Below are 18566 nucleotides of genomic sequence, written 5' to 3'. Positions count from 1 at the left end.
GTGCCTTGGGGAGGCGAGGGATTAAGATGGTTCTAATGAGGTGACGGCTGTAATAAGAGTGTCTTCAGCAGGCCTCCAATGCACCACCTCTAAAACACGACTCCTTATCAGCAAGGTTTAGGAGCGATAAGAGCCCCCCCCAAAAAAACCCTCTTTCCCACTCGCCTCCTTTTCTGTCTCCCTTCACTTCTCCTCCTCTGCCTCCTTCCATCCACTGTAAATGAGTCTGATCCCTTTCAGATGTGATTCAATTAATTTCTCTTAGATTTAATTACAAGCGAAAGAGTCCAAGTTATCCCTCTCCCCTCGATAGGGGGTCCACGCTTCCTAACAAGCTTCCTCTGGTGAGTCAGGAGAGTCTTAATTACACTTTTTACTTTTCTTTTATCCCACTTTTTCCCTTGTCTGCTCCTTCTACTCCCTCTGGTCTTGCCAGTTTATCCTCACGCATGTTTGTATTTTGTGTGCAGGACTAGACTAAGAATGGTTAGCAGTTATCTACTTAACACCTTGCAAAACATTTTCATGGTTAGATAATCGAGTCTCGCCGCAGGCTACGTACATCTGTGCGCAGTTCTTCCAAAGAATGACATTTCCTTTTCAGGTAGCTTTATTTGAATAGTTTTGAAGGGCAGTGTAAAAATTTATGGACTTCTGTGTAACAAATGTCTTTTGTTTTGTTTTTCCCCTCCTGCCTTGTAAATCATTATTTGATGCCTTCTGAAGACTCACTTTTTTTCCTTTTTTCTTTTTTTTAACATGCATAACCCACTGAAAACATCGGTTTCAGGTGCAAGCAGGCAGGGCCTGCAGGTTCTTCCTCATTTCCATGTTTGTTGTTCAGTTAGTAGTTTTATCATTCCAGGCCTTTATCAAAACTCCCTATTTTACAGCTGTCTCAGTCAAAGTCCAGCTTGTTCCTTAAAAAAAATTGCTGCAGAGACAGATTTTCAGCAGCAATTTGCCATTCAAATACTTTTCCATTATACCCTTTAACATTTCATGCTGCACCAATGCCCGTGTATGGCTACACACGCCTTTGATAAAAGACAAAAAGGACAAAACAAACTGCTAAGCTTTGGTCTGCCTTCATGAATGTGGCTATTGTTCAAGATAGTCATTATCCAAAACACAACACACTGGCCTAATCTTTTCTAGATAGTATGGAAAATTATGTAAAAACAGCATGATTCACACTCACTGGACTTTCTGACGCCATAAAGGTGGATACAGTGAGATTGTTTGTCCTTTTTTGTCATCGCCGGCAGTAGGCAGTTGTGAGGTTGTTATGGTGACGGATGACCTGACTACACACAAACATGTGGCTTTTAGCATTTGCATCTACCATGTTTGTTTACCAGCCGGCTTTTTTTTTTTTTTAAAGAACCTTTTTTATTAACTCATATCGTTGAAATCAATCATAGAGGAGCTGTTGAAAGTCCTACAGAAAGCTCAATTGTGCTGAAACCCTGAACAGTGCTCGTGTGTGTGTTTTTGACAGTTGTGCGTGTTTCACTTGTATTTTTCCTACAGGCCTCGTCCTCAACGAGCCGCATCCTGGACAGCCAAACAGTAGGAGAGCTGAAGGCTGAGATCATCTCTTTGAAGGGCTTACTGCTCAGCAGGTAACAAAGTTATCCCGACCCCTGTCACATGAAACAGGCCAGGTGTGCGCGTGTGTGTGTGTGCATTGAAAGGCTTAGGACTTGGTGTTTTTTTGCACGTTTGAGTTCCTTAATGCAGTCCATTTGAACTGTGTGACAGTGTAAAACTGGGACAAAGCACCATCAGCATGATATGCAATTTGATTCATAAAACAACTCATTTGTTAGCATGTGGTAGCTCTTATTCAGATGTGATTTTTGACAGCACTAGGGGTGGGTTTTGATGATCGATTTATCGATTAAAATCGATTCTGGCTCGGATAACGTGATATCGATTCATTAAAATCCTGAATCGATTTTTTAATATAAATTTATTTTGCCCGAAATGCCAGAACTCAGGTTAAACCTCACAAAATTTCAACAACCACCAAATAGCTAAAACAGTGAATGAGAGCAGGAACACGGATTCTGCACATAAATGTAAACACAAAGCTCGGACCCGCCGACGAATCAGAATCAGTGAGATGTCACCTTTCTCACGGTCGGGGCTGAAAGCCGACAGCTCGCTGATTCTGATGTTTCGGCGGGTCCGCGCTTTGTGTTCACGCCCTTTTTGCGCTGATTCTAAAGCTGTTAGTTTGATCTCTCTCCAAACAATATTGACCGAACCAGCAGCAAAAGAAGATCCAAAACGCTTCACATAAACATGGATTCCCTCTGACTTTTGCTGTTTTGCTTCCAACATGATAAAATCACACGTCATGCACAGCTCGCTCTCTCCCTCTTGCTCTCTCTGTACTTCAAGAACAGTTTCCTGTCTAAAAATCTGATTTCTGTATTATTCGCTTGCTTGTTACGCACAAATCTACCGTTGTTTGCAGCGCTGTCGGCCGCTGTTTTTTTTCCTTTTACTTACTTCCAAAAAGAAAACCTAATTTCTGCTGTTCAATGGGCTACTGAACAAATTAAAACTTTTTAAAATTATGCAAAATGCAAAACGCTGTGTCTCTAATAAAACCGCTGTAACTTCAGAGGTAATGTTCATATGTTGATTAATGGTTTTCTTTTTTGATGTACTGCAGAGCATTTTTATAAAATCCCAGGCCAGGAAAATCACCTTCGTGTTTTATCTTCAGCTACTTTGACACAAAGGCTTCTGCTGTGATGCTCACACCTTTGATAAAGTCTTGCGAGTGTCAGCTTCCTTTTTATAGATACAAAAATATGTAAATGTACTGATCTTAATTAGAATATTTCTGACTTTCTGAGGCAAAATTTCCCAGATACAAATCGAATTGAATCGAATCGTGGATCGAATCGTTTCGGGACCTTGTGAATCAGAATCGAATCGATTCTAGAAATCAGTGACGATACCCGGCCCTAGACGGCACGTCTTTTACACCACACATTAAATCAAATTTAAACTGCCTATCCAACACCTTAAGTTTGCACCTGCAACTGGTTATTTCATTTCATTGAAACTTGTTTTGGTTTGTGTAGGATTAATAGAAGCTACTGACACATTATAATATATATTTTTAAATGTGTATTTCTAATGCAACACCTAGCAGCAATTGTATCATATTTGCAGATGTTGTACATTAACTTTGAGCGTGACAGTTATTTGGTGACTATTAAACATACCTTGACAAATTTACATTCAGTGAACAGTGATCTGTTGTCATCACATCACTAAAGCCTGTTTGCTGAGTAAGGCTGTGAGATACGGTTGTTAATGTTAGTGGACCGAAACTCAAAGTCCATATTTTGTCCCTGGAGGTCTGAGTTTACACTCTCAGAAAGCGTGCAACTATAAAGCTCTTTTGCAATCATTGCACACTCATCAAAAGCTCTTACCAAAACTAAAATTTTAACACCTTTTTAATTTTAAAACCTGCCTGGTGTAAATTTAGCTGATATCTACTACAAGTTTGTCACGTTGAGCAGCAGTTGACTGCTCCCAAATGCTGCTGCACCTTTGGGATACATGCAAGATCTGTGTTTCTATGCCAGAACAACACGCCAGGCGTGCTCCCCCAGACACTTCATGACCTTGTATTAGACCCCTGACAGACTGACCCTAGGGGATGATTTCACAGTTCAGTGACAGAAAAACTGGAGAGCCTGCTTCAAGGTGGCGTTCTAACCTGATGGGCTTGTGCAGTATTTTTTTTGTTTGTTTTCTTTAAGACAAAAAATTGGAACTCACACCTTTGTTCTAAACTACTTTAGATTACCTGAAGGTTTGTGTACTAATACATAAGAAAACAAGAGAACACACGATAATCACATCAGTCTTTATTATAACATTTCGTGACTTGGGTGGGCCAGTTAACATACATCAGGCATCAACTGGTGTTAGTAACAAAGGTGACCATTAATATACTCCAGTTGATCTGCTGCAGCTTCATAAAAAAAATCATATTCATTTTTTACAAAGTAAATAAGATTGTAAAAACTGAGAAAATCTCCTAATCCAGATGGAACCCGACTTTTTAGGCCAACATTTATACTGATACAGAGTAAAACCATTCTGATAATATCGATACGATGGCTCACATTGCTTTTTTGTGAAAAGAGTTGATGATTATAATGCTTTAGCAAGGTCATTTGAAAACTAGTCGGCTACCAGTACTGAGAGGATGTTGCTTCACTCTGCAGCGCAGTCTTGTCAGCTGTGATGTCACTCTGTTGCATTCAGCACTGACAGCATTATAAACAATAGACTTGGAGCTACTCTGTTGGACAGACTGTGCAATGCTATAAACTTTGAAAATTACTTAACTGCAAAGTCTAGATGTACCTATAGTGTGATGGTTAATAATAAAAAAATGTGCAAGGCCTTTTCTGTGAGCGTGGTGATAGACGTCCCCTCTTTCTTTTCAGCTTTGTTCCGCAATCTAGTCAGCCGCAGCCCAGCTCAGTCAGGCCCATTAGCATGCATGATTATGTATTAGTGTCTATAATGAAGCCTGAAGTAAGAGTGTACATCAGAAAACCTGCGAGGACGAAAATTGCCTCAGTACTGTGTAGTTGAGCTTGTTTTCTTCCCCTCATACATTCTAATCAGTAATAATCCCTTTGTCATTTGCTTTCTTGACTTCATCCTGACTGTCACAATGAGTTTTCTGGCAAAGGATTGAATTACAAAATAAAGGCTCCGTATCACCATCTGTCTCCAAACTTGTTCCTTTCCTGTTCAAATGATCCAAAACGTCTCCAAACTGTTTTTTTAAGCACCAAGAAGTGCTGAAACCCATTCAACATTGTCTTTTTGATCTTAAAAGCTGCAGTGGGTGTAATTAAAAAATCTTAGAGCATCTTTACCAGGTGTGATGAACATCTGGCTGTTTCGGGGGGAAGAGAAAAAAACATTTTCTCTGTTGTAATTATGAGAATTACATAGGGTGGTTAGTGTGCGGCTGCATGCTAAAATGCAAAAAAGTGTTGAGACGTGAGCTTGGCTGGAAAGTTATACATGGTTTTGTGGTCATATTATGTCCAAATATGGTTGTTTACATCGTGGGAAAGCTCTTTTCACGTCTTTTGATCACAGCGAGGTTTGTGATGAAGCTGCAATCAGGCCTAATTCTGTTCAACGCTGTTGTCTGTCACCCTTTACAGGAAACAGTTCCCCTCCACTCCCTCTGTTCCTAAGATCCCCTCATGGCAGATCCCCCTGAAGCCACCTGCAGCATCTAGCACGCCGTCCATTAACCACACCAACAGCAGCAGTGACATCTCCCCTCTCAGCAACGAGTCCACCACCTCCTCCCCCGTCAAAAATGGACTCCACAGCCCCCAGGATGCACTGGGAGGGCCCGATGGAGCCCATGGTATCAATGGAGATATTTGCACCGTGGGCCTGGGCACAGCGTTGCCCCTCGACCAGGTTCGCATGGAGGTGCAGGGAGAGGAGGAGAGGAAAGATGAAGATGAAGATGATGTCAGCCATGTAGAAGAAGAAGAAGAAGAAGAAGGAGAGGAGGAGGAGGAGGAGGAGGGTGGTCTAAGCATGCAGACAGAGGACCGGCGAGGTGGGGACGGACAGATTAATGAACAGGTAGACAAACTGAGGCGGCCCGAAGGTGCCAGCAACGAGAGCGAAGTCGATTAGACCAACATAAGAGTACAAAAACACTTCAGAAGACCACCTCTCATCCCTGCTGATAGCTTTGTTTCTCGCTGCTCTCACATACAGGTTTTTCTTGCTTTCTTTCTTTTTTTTTGTCAGTTTCCACGTGCTTTTGTCACATCATAACGTTGAGCAGAAGGAGGAGTAGGAGTGCAAGTATAAGAAGAGCCAGACCTGTGTGATGACACACAGGTTACCACATTTTACTTTTCTTCAAACTAAATGACTGTATCCCGAGCCAAGCACTGTTGTGATGTTTCTTTGAAAGGACAAGTGACAAGCAGCAGTCAAATCAGAATGACTTTTATCAGCCTTTGTGCAGTACTAACCATGTGTGACTTACTGCCTTTAATTTCCATGATTTGATCAGATAATCCTCAGCTTTGCCTCGGTGTCCTTGTGATTGTACTAAGACTCAGACCAAAGAGGCAGCGCCGCACACAATATGTCTGCTGTACAGCGCATCTGCGGGTCAGGAATCATAAGGTGGTGCTTGAGTCTCGGTGTTACCGTGAGGTTCCAGTGGAGCATTAGCAGAGTTTGTCTCACTGTTGATGGGAATAGGAGAGGACAAGCTCTTCCAGGGCCGGAGCTTTTAGCCTCTTTTATGTGTCCTTTCGCATTGGTGTCAGTCTGTCAATAATTTACAAGGCCAGCAGGGTGGCATTTGGGTGAAATAAAACCCCTGAAATTCGAGATTAGAATGTGATGACGGGCTTTGTTCCATGCCGGTGTCAGAGTGCTCATACGCTCAAAGGAGGGGAAGATAAATGTTTTTTTTTCTCTCTCCCTCTCTCTCTCTCCCCCCACTTTCGTTTTTCACTGTGGGCTGAATTGTGCATCTTTGCGAGCCGTGTTTGCGGGAGAAAAACCGAAGGCTGTCTGCTGAGCTGTATCTGTGTCTCCAGCAGGGCAGCTGATTTGGTTTGTGAAGTATGTTAATAATCAAATGATCAACAAATAACAGATGTATTAGTTCATGCAGCTTGAAATGTCAAGGAGGCTAAAAGCGGAAATCTAATACAGAAAGCCCAGTTGCATTGTATTATTTTCTGTGACAAACCCTCCGGTCCAAATTATGTAGGGCCTCCTACAGTGAGTAATCTTTACAGAAAACGGCGCCAATATTTTGTAATTAAGCTGCAGTAAGACGACGAGCGCTGCCACAGATGGAAGTTGCAGAACTCGTATCACTTTTTCTTTCTCAGTGTGGAGGTGGATGGGGGAAGTAAAAGAAAATTGCCCCATGATTGAAAAGGAAAGTAATAAATGAATACTTGACTTATTGAATTACTCACTCCGTCTCTAGCTAACAAGAAGAGTCCATGAGTGAGAAGAAGGGATATCAGCTTGTGCCATTTCCACTTCCAACACATGGCCTCCATTGGGACACAGAAAAGGTGGAGGGGACACTGCACATTTCTGAGATCCTGTCCTGGCCTGCAGATTGTATGTTTAGTGATTTGAATTGACATTAAGCTTAACCTTAACAGGAAACATTGCAGTTAAGGTTGTTTTGTTTTGTTTCCTTTTGTGTGTATGTGTACTCAGTATGCCTCAGAACCACTGTAGTTTCAGTGACGGGTCCTTTCCCTGTAACTTACTGAATAAACACTGTCTTCACTGCAGTTCTAACTGTAATAAATTTGATTTATCTCAACAAGAATCTCCTATATTTATTTTAAAACCAACAGTGCACGCAGAACACACTTCGCTGCACTTTAGTATTAAAAAGCAACTGTACAATTATAGATTATGCTTATTGCAAAATTGTTATCAAGCTCAAGTTACACAGAACTTGCCCTTTAGGTCTTCAATTTTTGCTGCTTTTAATAGTCTGGGAGATTAAATGGATTAATATGTTCAGTTGCAGATCAGGTAGCAATTGTTTTTGTATGTTTTTCTTATATCCCTGATTTTTTTCTGTTTGATTTGAAATATTTTGAGACTTTTAGCCACACCAGAATCTCTGTATATCAGTTTTTTAGACTTTCTTTTTTTTCTTTTGGGGTGTGGTTTCCTTTCATAACCAGCTGTAATCCGTTTGTAACTCCACCACCAGTCAAGCATGTATACTGTAAGTACATATTCCTCTACTCTAGTTAATTTTCAGAAAGCATGACATAGCAGGGACTTTTTTTTCAGCTTTCTCTCCAGAAATGAGTGGACGCGGCTATACATTAAATAGGTGAAGGTTTGTTTATTTCTACAGATGAGTCATTAGTGCCTTTCCTATGGTTTTCAGTATTGTGTGCCCTGGTTTATTACTCAGTTTTCAATTCAGTGAATATGACACTTTTATTTTGCTATCATTTTTTAGTCAAAAACTTTATTTACTTACTTACCAAACACACAGCCAATAAATATAAAGAGCAGAAAATCCTTTAACTTATTATACACATTGTAAAAACAAACAGCAAAGCACTCCAACCACCTATATTGATACTTGCCCAATCTCGTTGACATCAAACGGTGCAGAAAAGTTCAGAGCCCAGTTCAGAGGGGTCGATTGAGTTCGCCACCACTACTGGCCAAAACCAGCCCTCCATTGTGGGTGGTATGGCATGTCCCCCCACCTGGAGGTCAAGGGTTTCAGAATCCCCTTTCTAACAATATAAACTAATATTGCAACCAGTTTGGCAATATATTGATAACAGTAAATTTTGATTATTCATAATGGTCTGGGTGTTCTACAAAAAGTCTAATTTCCTTTTCTGAGACTAGGCTGTATGTGAAAGATGGAAAAACCCACTGTGATGATGCTCATTGTTTTTTAAAGCCCCCCTTTTTTTGTTTTTGTTTTTTATTATTGCCACCACCATCATGGGTTTTTGTAATCAGAGGTTATAAAAAGAGCACAAACACGACAAAGAAGTCTGGAGCAGTGAAAGTCCATCCACGTGTCAGTCAAAGTGGCCACGCCTGTAACTTTAAAACTTGTTATGAAAAATGACCCCATGTACAGTTGTCATGATGGAGGAAATTTGCTGTAGAGAAAATATTTTTGGATCTGGATGCAAGCAGTTTTATTTCCGCTGTTAAGTTGGGCATTTTAACACATGGCTTGACTCACTTTTGGAGCCAGACTCAAGGAACTGCAGATTTTGGCCCTTTTTTTCAGTCCTGGAGGTTGCTGCATGATGACCGCAGAGTTTGTTACCACACAGTAAGTCTTGAGAGGATTTCAAGATCAGAGCAAAAACGGGCCACAAAATGCCAGGGATGACCTGAGGTAACACCGGAGGAGGCGAGTTCTGTTATCTAAAACCATAAAGGTTTATTTTAGCAGATCTGCGCGCTCAGCTTTGCGCTGTCAGATTAAACCAAGAGGTTTTCCATATGTTGTTATTCCTTGTCAAAACCTGGTGCCTACATTACCTACACTGCAAATCATCAGCAGACACCATAGCTGGCATTAAGAGTGTGTAAGTAGTGGCTAATGTAGACTTGACTTGCTGTGCTATCATCACATTTCATGCTGCTTCCTCTGGAGCTTCAAAGATTTTATAAAACCTTTCCTTCCTTTCTTGCACATTTGCAGAAGTACTCCTTTACAGACTTTCGTGGAGTTCCCCTTTAATTGAAGGCAATCCGATATTTATCACATTCACAGCAGAAAAGTATTGGACTCACTGCTTCTACTTGGCGCCATATTTCAAACGGATGAAGCCGGACTGGATTTTACAGCATTTTTTTTATTTTTTTTTAGCTGTGTATGAATGTCAGTTGTTGAGTTGAGTTGTTGTGTTTCCTAAAGTCATTTTAGCTTATTGTCATATCTTTCTGTAGTAAACTTTTAGGCAATCTTTGGAAACAATTCAGTGAACCTTCATTTCCTTTAAATGTACAGCTCAGGCTGCTGATGAATATGTGGCCTTCTAAGCGCTGACATCACAGATCAAATCACTGCCACAGTTTATTTTCTCAATGTGTAGTTTTCTGTGGATGGGCTCAAAAAAAAGCATTTTTCCACCTACACAAGGCATTCTTATTGCCATACGTTATCGAGTGTATGAATTTAATTTATCATAGTCTAAATGATCAATAGCATTTCACATATTGATGAGGTGTATAAACTTCTCTGAGGCTTGATACCACATCCCTTTGTAATCCATTAACCTCTCCCTGGAGTTCAGGCCAACCTTAGATTTATAGGGACCTACAGTAATAAATCTGCTTGTACATCATTTTGTGTCTTGGGGATTTTACAGTGCATTCCAGGCAAGAAAGCGCCATCTATCCTACCCTCATATTCTCATCTGCATTTTAACAGCTTCAACAACATCTGAAACAATTTGCATTCCCTTTCAGAAACCGTGTGACTGTTTAAATGTTTTCCCTGGTTAGGGATAGCATGTTAGCCACTAACCAGAGCCTCTCGGCGTGGTAGAGCTGTGAAGGATTGGTTGTCCAAAGCAACACCTTGGTTTTGACACCATTTGGCTCCCCGGTTGGGAGCCTTAACCTCATCAATCTTGCTGCTAAACGGAGAGCACTCAATAGGATAGTGTATCGACGTGCTCTGAACTCCATTGTTCACTGGAACTGAGCACTCAGCAGGTTAGAGGGCTGAGTGTCTCCTTGGATCAATGCAAGGGCTGTTAGCCCATTGCAGCAGCAGAGGGCTACCGTGGCTCTGTCAGCATCGCACACACACACACGTGCGCACATCATCTCCACTCATTTAAAACTCTTTGACAACCTGAGTGTTGATCCTGGCTCAGTTTTTGTTTTTGCATCACAGTGATTTGGGGTAATTTACATCCTAGCAACACAGATCCAGTTCTTCAAGCATCAAGCTCCACCCAGTTTCCAAACATCTGCCTCCAACGGGAAGCATTCTGTGATTTGCATAGGAAAGGTCACGGACAATTCCCGAAGAGGATGAAAACCTGACAGTTCCTCTTCCCTGTCAGATAGCGTGAACGCTGTATGTATCTGGGAGCAATCTACAGCAGTACGTGATGCGTTATCAGACCTTTGAAAACAAAACTGGTTGACTTATCACCTGGAAATGTCCATTTTCTCCACGGAAATCCATGTTTCTCTCCTAATTATTTCAAGATGTTTTCATCAAAGTTCATCAAATTGATCTGTCTGATTGGTCTAGTGCTTTGACCCAGACTGAAGTCCAAATTTGGAATGGGCTCAGACTGGACTTTCAGGCTCTATACCAATTTGTAAGGAGAACATTATTTAGATATCTTCATATATACACACAAAATATAAATGGAGTATATTAGACTTATATTTTCTACCTATCAGAAGGTTGGTGGTTTGATCCCTGGCTCCTTTGATCTGCATGTTGAAGCACTGTTGATCATGCAAATGAACCCTGATGATTTTTTTTAACTGTTTGCCATCCGTAAGTCAAATACTTGGGTTAGTTATGTATCTCTAAAACTTGGACTTCATAACTTGAAATTTCAAGTGACAGTAGGTATCTCTACATTTAAAATTTAAAATTATATCAGAATGAAGTGTCAGATTCAAGCTTCTATAAACATTAGATAATATTCTATAATAGGGATTGGTCTTAAAACCTGTTCAGTGGATTAACATAAGATGTGGTACGTACGTTCATGTTCCCCCTCATTACAAACTGGACTTCAATGATGTTCGGACTTTTCCTGTAAGGCGGCATTAGTTTAAAAAAGTCTACTTGCGTAGTAGTTGCTGTTTCAACAAATACATGTGGCAACTTTTCCAGATTCCCATCGTCATCATGCATTATGTTTATTGCCTGTTCATGAGGGATCACATGCTACTGTGCTAAACTAAAAAGGAAACATGATAAAACTTTACCAGTGTGAGCATGTTAGCATTCACCTCAAAGCTCTGGAGTAAGTTCAGATTCTCTGAGCTGCTGGGCTGTACTGATTGTATTTTTTAATATACATTTGCGTATAGGTTAGTGGTTTTTCTATGAATGATACAATTCCTCAAACGTGCTTCAGCAATAAATGTGAGGAAGCATAGGTCACCTCCAAAAGCTTTCTGTGGCTGCCCCTCTAAAAGCAGCCTACCAGCTCTGAGCGGCCGCTGAACACTGGCTCCTTCCTGGTGAAAATGAGAACATTTGACAAGCCAAGGTCACCAGGGGGCTTTGCCTGTATAAGGCTTCAATCGCAGAGCCCAGCGAACACCGCAAAGTCATAAAGCACTTTGTCATCACTCGCTATATAAACTCTCAACAATCAAGTGGGATCACATTCCCTGCCTCCCACCCTCCCACTTTGTGTGGCCCGTGTCACTTGATTTTCTCCTGGCGCTGTTTCAAATCCAAATGGAGTACGTGGATACTGGAGGGCTGTCATGTATAAGGCTGTGGGGCCTCTTTTGAACCTGAAGGAAAGCTTTAGTCACTTCACTGACAGGTAAAGGAAGGTGCTGGTAAGGAGCAATGAGGGAAAACAGCAGCAAGCTGTTAAAAGAACAGGGAGGTGGGTACTGGCTGGCAGTATTTATGAATGGTCCAATAATGAGCCATCGGGAGCGTGGTGGCCATGAGAACATGAGGGGAGACAAGAGGTAGAAAAAACAAATGCCCTTGTCCTGCACTCGTAGAGAGATTGGATTATCCAAGGGAAGGCCTGTCAGCCGGCTGAGGGACCGCGGCTGGAGGCGGCGCAGGGGCAACAGGTGCGACGCTTGCTAGCGTTTGTGCAAATTAGACTAATCACAGGGCCTGACTGTGGAACACCTGAAGCATGCTAGTGACCAGGCAGGGGGGAGATGTGGAACGAAAAAGAAAATGAAGGGGGAGAGTTCAGCACTGGCTTTTTTGCAGTCACAATGGGCCTTGCGTTCTGTTAGACAGCTATTTAACTTTATACAGAATTTCTCTAAGCATTTAAACACTGACTGTGGTTAATCTGTAAAGCTGCAGCGAAAGACCACAGAGTGCTTGCAACAGAGGGACGAAGCCACCGTGACCTTGCTTATTGGTGCGTAAAGTTTTGAAACCCTCTAGTTAGTGTTTTTTTAAAAAAAAAAAAGTGTTTATGACCATGTTTAGACAAAAAACAGGGAGTTATCAGTTAAACCTAACGCCGCACATGATCCAGTCTATTAAATCTGACAACAACAAAAAAAGATGCAAATAGAAAGAACAGTGAAACCTTTTAGTAAAATACTAAACGAGTCAAAACAGCACCAAACTGCTACTTAAAGCAGCCCTGGACTCCAAGAATGCATAGCTTTAAGCCTTGAAAGAGCTCAAAGTGGTGAGTTTGAGTGATGAATGCTCATTAGCTTTACCAGCTTTCATTGATGGGAAAATGAGCTTATAGCGTATTTCACATATTTTTCACAAGCAGCAGCCTTCAAGGCTGAAATTTTAAACCAATAAGGAAATGCCAAAAACTGCAGTTCCTTGAATGGCTACTTGAAGCTAACTCCAAAAAGTGAGTCCATCCCCATAAAATCCCATGATGGAATTCCCATCTTCAGCTATAAAATTAACAGGTTTACAACCTGGTAAAAAAAAAAATATGGCTTTGCTCTCTCTAAGTAATTTCAGTACGGGGGGAATTTTTGCTTTTTGCAACTCGCCTGTTTAAATTTTCTACCATTTAAAGACTTTTGTAAAGATACATAGCCACTGTGATTGTGCTGACACAGGCCGCTGGCGGTAGCAATCTGCTGCTTTCAGACATTTTAAATGCAACTTTTTTTGACAAATTATGTGATTTGTTAGGTGGGTAAGTGTAAGAACAGCCTGTTGAAGAACATTCAAGTATTTTAATTAAGACTTGTTCATGTCTATTAAAGTTCTGCAGTCAGGTGACTACTAACCACTTGGTGCTAACTTGTCTGCCATATTCACAGAGGTCTTAAAACTGCTCCAAGACAACCTTGCAACCACCAGTTATGAGGAAAAAATGTTTATACTTTGACTGGTTAGAAGAAACCTCCCCACCACTGCTTTAGACACCAGAAGGGAACATGCCTACATGGTCCCGAACTCTAGTAGTTTGCACCGGTCACCTGTAGTTGTGACCATGGAAATTTGTTAGCAATCAAAGCAATAACAAGGAGGTTTTTGGTGCAACTTATTTAAGCTCGCAACAGGCAACAACCTCCAGGAATTATTTACCAACCAGTCGGGGAATATGCGTTTTGGAAAACTGCAATCGAAATTGGGCGAAATATGCGAAACCATGTAGGCCATTTTTGCATCTTCATCATGCTAAACATAATATGCTTATGCTAATTAGCAACATAATGCTAATTAACATGCAAAGTAGGCTACAGCTAAGGTGAGCCTGCACCAAAGAGTGCAACTTGTCTGGGACACATATCTTTGCAATAGGGGACTTAACTGGATGCCAGCTGGTTGTCTTCTAGTTGTAAAGGCAAGGTTGCTTTCAACAACTAGCCGTCTTAATGGAAGGATGGAAATCTGTGAGGCTCTGGCTGAATTCAAAAGTGAAATTGTGGGTATGTACATGAAACAAGTTGGATTTATCACAGTTAATCATCATATTATGATTGCATGTAGCTGTCCACTTGACCCCATCACCGTTTTATTGCCGTCTTAACCCACAAAGATGGAAACTGACTGTGAATGGCGAGTGGTAAGCAACACGATCACAAATGCATTGCACTTGGTCGCAACAATTGTAGTGTGCAGCGGTGGCCAACCACACAAAGAAAATCTGGCTAATGTAACTACTCCACCGAATTACCACAGAAGTTGCCGGGAATTTACTGCGTCTTGCATATGAGTAAACACAACCTATAAAGAAAAGAAGGTTAGGTTAGATAACACACAACAACAGGACTGAATGAATCATCAGTTTTGTCCCTTTTGTCACACAGTTTTTTTCTGTTTACTGTAAATACTTTAAAATAGACTTTATTTTTCTACTCTCTTGAAGGCTATTAAAAGCAGAACTTTCAAAAGTCTACACTTACGATTCATAAGATCATGTCCTATAGCTTTCAAGCTGTATGCGCTGAATCACTTCCAGAGTTTTCCAGAGCTCTAAGCGTTCACCCACCAGACACGTGTGAGTAGTAATGAGTAAATGGGGTCTGCGAAAAAGGGGGAAGGCCGTACATTCATCGACCTTGTCCTCCAAAATTGGCATGGATTGTCACAGCGAAATACAATCCACATTTCCATGCCCTTAGAGGGGAGGAGAGCGAGTAAAAAAAATAATCCCAAAATCCCTCAGTGGACACCCAATGTCTTGTTTTGGAGGGTCTGCGGTACTCCGAATTCTTCTGGTAACAGAAACCCAAAGTGAATGATGGACATTTTCTATTATTAGCATCAGCAGAATCTTCCCAACCTTTGCTTCTTCCATGCTGCAAATATCACGTTGCTGATGTATTCCATATTAAATTACTGAGTTTTAACTGAGCTGTGCTGAGCAGTGTCTGTTATCAACAACCATAATGTGGAAGATTAGCACACACATGATGCCCACCTGTTGCCCAGCTCTGTTTTATGAAGGTCGCAGCTGTGATACTGAAACCGGTCTTTTTAAAGGCTCTCGTGATGTTCATACGGGGCTGCTGATATTCAAGAGTCATTCAACAGAAATAAAGCTGATTGTGACACGTTAATTTTAAATCCCCCCCAACACTTGTGCTACAGTGTCACCGGCCAGACACGGCATGAAACTCTCAAACTCGAACCCACTGAAACCCACCGAGTCTTGTTTAAATCTTTAAAAACAGATTCCACCACACGCAACAGTTGTCACATATCTGCTCAACCGAGCTATTTCAAGTTTAGCGTGACCCCGCAACCAGCCAGTGTGGACCACATGAGAGAAGTGACCTTAATGGTACATTTCCCCTGTTTTCATAGCAAATAGGCTTAAAAAAAAGCCCCCAAAGAAGGTCACAGAACTTAAGATGCAGTCAGGTAGTCAAAATAGGGCAAACAAAACTAATGTTCAGAGGGATATTATACATTAACTAAGCCTAACTACACTAACACATCTTTTGGCAATCATTCACCATCTGCGGCGTACTGCCAGCATGCTGCAAGTCTTTCAGTTTTGGTCTTATGTTTATGCTGAATGAGGGAAATGTTGAGCGCAGCGGTGTTGTTGCTTCTTCCTTGCAGTTAAAACAAAAGAAGAAAAAGAAAAGCGATGACTGCTTTTTAAAAGACTGTCCGTTTATTCGGCATTGTGAAGGATTTAGACCAAAAGTTATTGCCATTGTCTGTAATTCATGCACGGAGGCCGCTGCATTTTCTCATCATAGTTTTATTTCAACCTTTTCTGCTCTCCTTTAAGTCGGAGATTACTACAGCAGTTCAACCAGTTCTCACGCACAAACACATTTTCTGTTTTGGTTCCACATCTCTGACCAAAACTTCATCTTTTTTTGTTGGGGTTTTTTTTTTTCCAGCTTGACCTACAACTGCTCATTTTCGAAAGTGAGAAACGAGCGACGCTTCCTGCATCGTGCGACCACATGACTTTGTCCGTTTTCTTCACATCGTTTCAGATTGCGCGGCTCGCAGCGAGAGCAATTATTAAGGCGAAAACGATGCAGGTGCACATGCACGCCCAATAACTTCTAACGCTCTTGTATGTACAAACAGACAAACCACTTTAAGCCGCTTTCATCATCATTTTCTTTCTGCTGAAATTACCGCTGAAAGGCTTTCACATTATTAACATAAAAATGAGTCACACTGTGCCGGTGCCAGAGTCAAACGGTTTTACAGCTCTGTCGAACGCTGTCTGTTCTGTGTTCCAGCCGTCATCGCTGAGCAGAAACACCATGTTGGACCATTCCAGCTTATTGTCAGCCAATATGCCAGGCTTTTTCCCTGAAAGAAAATGATCCCGTTCCCCTCGGACTCACGTCAAATTAACTAAATTTACAGCTTTGCACTTAAGAACTTCTCCATTTGCCAAGAAAGCAGCAGCAGCAGGCCTCGGTTGCCAGTTAGCAGCGCTTCGCTGTGGCAAATGAAGTGGAATGAGAATTGCTCTAGCTTCTGAGAGAGAGAGAGCGCCGGTCCATTTGACTTTTCTTTTGTTTTTGCTGTGAGCTCTCTCCTTTTGGATCCGAATTATAGAGTGATGAAAGGCTCCCACTCAACTCCGGAGACCTCTGGTCCAATTCTGAAGCGAACTACTTGAAGGGTAATGGCCGCGTGGCGGTGAGCCAGCCCGGATCAACCGTTTTACGCGCTTGTTTCTGGTCGCTGTCTGCTACTAGTTGTTTGCTCTGCTGGCAAAGTTGTGTTTAACTCTGTGGATGACTAATCTGTGGCGATGGGCAAACTCGAGGCAAAGTAAAACAAATAGAACACAATGTTTGGTATTTCTTAGTAAACATTTATGTAACAGGGCTGACAGGAGGCTCGTTTTTCACAAGCTGTTTAAAGGGCCTCAACGCTAATCTTTCCACTGGATTCTGTTTGTGTTTGTAAGATGACAACTGCATGTTTACCAAATAACATGTCCCATGTAACGTTACACCATCACTCCACCCCCCCCAACTCACTTTGTGAAAATGTGTTCACTTCAAACAGAGCTCACAGAAATATGGGAAGTGCTTTTGTTCCCAGCTAAGCGCTGTGACCACGTTTAATTCTGACCATGACGGTCACATCTGAACTTACAATCGAAGACATGAGTGCTTCAGCTATTTAAAAATAAATAAATAATTTTCAGCATGTAAAATGCATCAGTGGTGGAAGCACCTGGCTCTGACTCATCAAAACGCATAAACGCAAACATTTTTGGAGAAACTTCATTTAAAGGTTAACAAAAGCTCGGCTAATCTGCGACATTTATCTATCGCCAATGAAGTTTCCATCTACTTTGTTTTTTTCTACTCAAAAGCTCTTAGACAAAACACTGAATCCCTGCCTGTGACACGCCCTCACTAACAGAAACTAAAAGGAATGAAGCTTTTCAGAGAAAGAAAGAGAAAAAAGAAGAAGAAAAATTATCTGCTTCATGACCATGAAGATCGAATCAGCAGTTTCCAGGCAGTTTGTTCCATTTTCTGTGTGAACTGGTCAAACTTGAATCCAGTTTTTCTGGTGTTTGATGTTAATAACATACCACCATTTGTTTGTTTTTACTAACTGAACGTTCCATCAAAACTGTGAGAAAAGAATAGTTTGTTATCTGTAGGTCCTCACACACACAAAAAGTGTTTAAAGATTACGTTTTTCTAGATACTCCGCCCCCAGAAGAATGTGAGATCTGTTTATGGAAAAAAAATGTTACCAGACCAGAAACAAAAACACATAGGTGTTATGCAAGAGGAGCAATAATTCAGATCTGCTGAGCATATAGGGAAGTACATAAGAGCTCTGTGCAGGAGAGGATCTTTAAAAGTTAATTATATATTTGTTAGTGCATGAAATCATGGAGTAGGGGGATGAAGTCAACGCTTGTTGCTATGTTGAAGAGCTTAAAAACATCCTAGTTCTCTTTGTGTGGTTGGCTGTAAATGTGGAAAATATAAAACGGATGGAAATCGCTTGATTTTTGCAGATCTTTGTAGAACAGCTTTGGTGTTTGATGTTTGAAACTATCTCATGTTACAAGTCAGACTTTCCTATGAATGCCTTTAATAGTGATTCTTCTGTACTCATGGAAACTTCACTCTTGGCTACAGTTCTGTTCTTGAAGTCTTACTCTTAAAGGGACAGATCAGCAGAAAATCACAAAATCAAAGCTACGTGTTTTGCTCCAGCTTGTTTGTCCATCTAGATCAGGGGTCGGCAACCCTGGGCACGCGCGCCACAGTTGGCACGCGAAGGGTTAACTGATGGCACGACCATAGCTGGACTGGCCATCGCTGGTGATTTTTCGTTTTTATGGGCCGATGAT

The 18566-nt window shown here is 41.3% G+C and overlaps 1 protein-coding gene across 1 annotated transcript in view; it reads left to right on the top strand.

Annotated features, from left to right (window-relative positions):
• pex14 (peroxisomal biogenesis factor 14) overlaps positions 1-7395 on the top strand; it is a 45203-nt gene extending 37808 nt beyond the window's left edge. Inside the window, exons 8-9 of the mRNA XM_005732931.1 lie at positions 1534-1625; positions 5229-7395. Coding sequence (XP_005732988.1) covers positions 1534-1625; positions 5229-5721 — 585 coding nt within the window. The 3' untranslated portion in view covers positions 5722-7395. The remainder of the gene's footprint in view (positions 1-1533; positions 1626-5228) is intronic.
• The last annotated feature ends 11171 nt before the right edge of the window (positions 7396-18566 follow it).

This window comes from Pundamilia nyererei, unplaced genomic scaffold (assembly GCF_000239375.1).
Source record: "Pundamilia nyererei isolate P.nyererei 1_Seehausen unplaced genomic scaffold, PunNye1.0 scaffold00049, whole genome shotgun sequence".
Taxonomy (NCBI): Eukaryota; Metazoa; Chordata; class Actinopteri; order Cichliformes; family Cichlidae; genus Pundamilia; species Pundamilia nyererei.
This window is presented reverse-complemented; position numbering and strand designations above follow the sequence as displayed.